Here is a 1,537-nt window from a genome sequence, read left to right on the forward strand (position 1 = left end):
ATTTGACATTATAGATCAACAAGAAGCATCTATTACTTTTTTTCTCTAATTCACCCTTACTGCTCCAATTAATTGAATACTATTAATTAAGAGAGATATTTAAAAGAGAGTAATAATAGTTTAAACAACTACGTTTATCATTAATGTTTACTAATTATGTTGCTTAAGATCCCCGCAAATACTCCTAACATGGTTAAATAAAATTCCATGACAAAGAAAGAATGATTATGCATATCCCGAAACTATTCAAAAACATCCATCTATATGGCTTTTTATTATAACTAAACTCGGGAAATCTTACAATCGGAAAAAAAGAATCACTCTAATCCCAAACACCATTCAGCTAATCATTCAAACATGTCGTTCAATACATCTTAGAACAGAAATCCAAATCGTTAGCCTTAATTAGGTGGTTCAGTAGTAGTCATCACTGGCAGCAGTTGAAACCCCAGGACCAGCAGCAGCAACCGGGGAAGCAGCATTTGGTGTACCAGCCTCAGGTGCTGCAGAAATTGTTGACTCGGGTGCAGCGGCATTTGGTGCACTAGCCTCACTGGCTGGTGCGGGGGGAGATGAAGTTTCCACATCAGAAGATGAAACTGGGCTCGAGGCTTCTGGAGCTTGAGAGGAAGAAGGGGTAATGGAAATTGAATCTGCTGATGGAATGCTAGCTGCTTCTGGGGATGAAGCAGGGGAAATGGCTTGTGCCAATCCTGCAACAAGGGCAACGAAGACGAGAGCCAATGCAATTACTGGCCGTGCCATTTTTTCTTTTGTTTCTTGATTTGTTTTTTGAGTTTTGGGTTTTATTGATAGGGAGTTATTTGATTCTTTATTATAAGTACTTCTCTTTATGATCAGAGAAATACTTCGGCGGCTAAAGAATGAATTAAACTGAGTGGTAAGGATGGTTTTTATAGGATGTAATAGGTGTCTAAGAGCGGACATAGCGGGGATGAATGGACAAAAAAACATTTGACAGGTAAAACAGAAAACAAGGAATGGCAAATGATGATCGTGTTTGTTCGAGAATGAAGGAGAAGGTAGACCGAGTACCATGCTATTTTGTTTGATTTGTACCACAAGATCTTAGGTGGTCTTCTTTAACCATTACCTTTACATATGACTTATTAATACCATTGAGAAAAATGTCCCGTCTTTAATTGGCGTTTTTCATCAATGGGAAGCTAAATTTCAAGCATAACTACTCCAATTATTTTATTTTATTATTTTATATGATGGTATTTGATTGAACAAAGAATTTAGAAGGTATCTTGTAATGAAAATTGAATTAAACGAAAGTGAAAATTTAACTTAATTTGATTTGATTTGAGTTCGTGTTAAAGAATGACATTTGGTTTAAACAGTTATTAAAAGAAAAAAATGAACAAATCAATAAATTTTTTATTCTTCCTTTTTCGGTAATGATGTCTAAAAATATTAATGATACTCGCATGGAATATAATGGTTATGTCATTAGTCTAGAGAAGTCATGTGTTGCATATATTTTTGTGCTTAATCATAATAGCATTTGCAC

General features: G+C 35.1%; 1 protein-coding gene across 1 annotated transcript; it reads right to left on the bottom strand.

Annotated features, from left to right (window-relative positions):
* Positions 1 to 414: 414 nt before the first annotated feature.
* LOC104116226 (uncharacterized) lies at positions 415 to 765 on the bottom strand. Its single transcript, XM_009627042.1, has one exon. It carries the CDS (start codon positions 763 to 765, stop codon positions 415 to 417), a length of 351 nt encoding a protein of 116 aa, XP_009625337.1.
* Positions 766 to 1,537: the final 772 nt, after the last annotated feature.

Source organism: Nicotiana tomentosiformis, chromosome 2 (assembly GCF_000390325.3).
Source record: "Nicotiana tomentosiformis chromosome 2, ASM39032v3, whole genome shotgun sequence".
Lineage (NCBI taxonomy): Eukaryota > Viridiplantae > Streptophyta > Magnoliopsida > Solanales > Solanaceae > Nicotiana > Nicotiana tomentosiformis.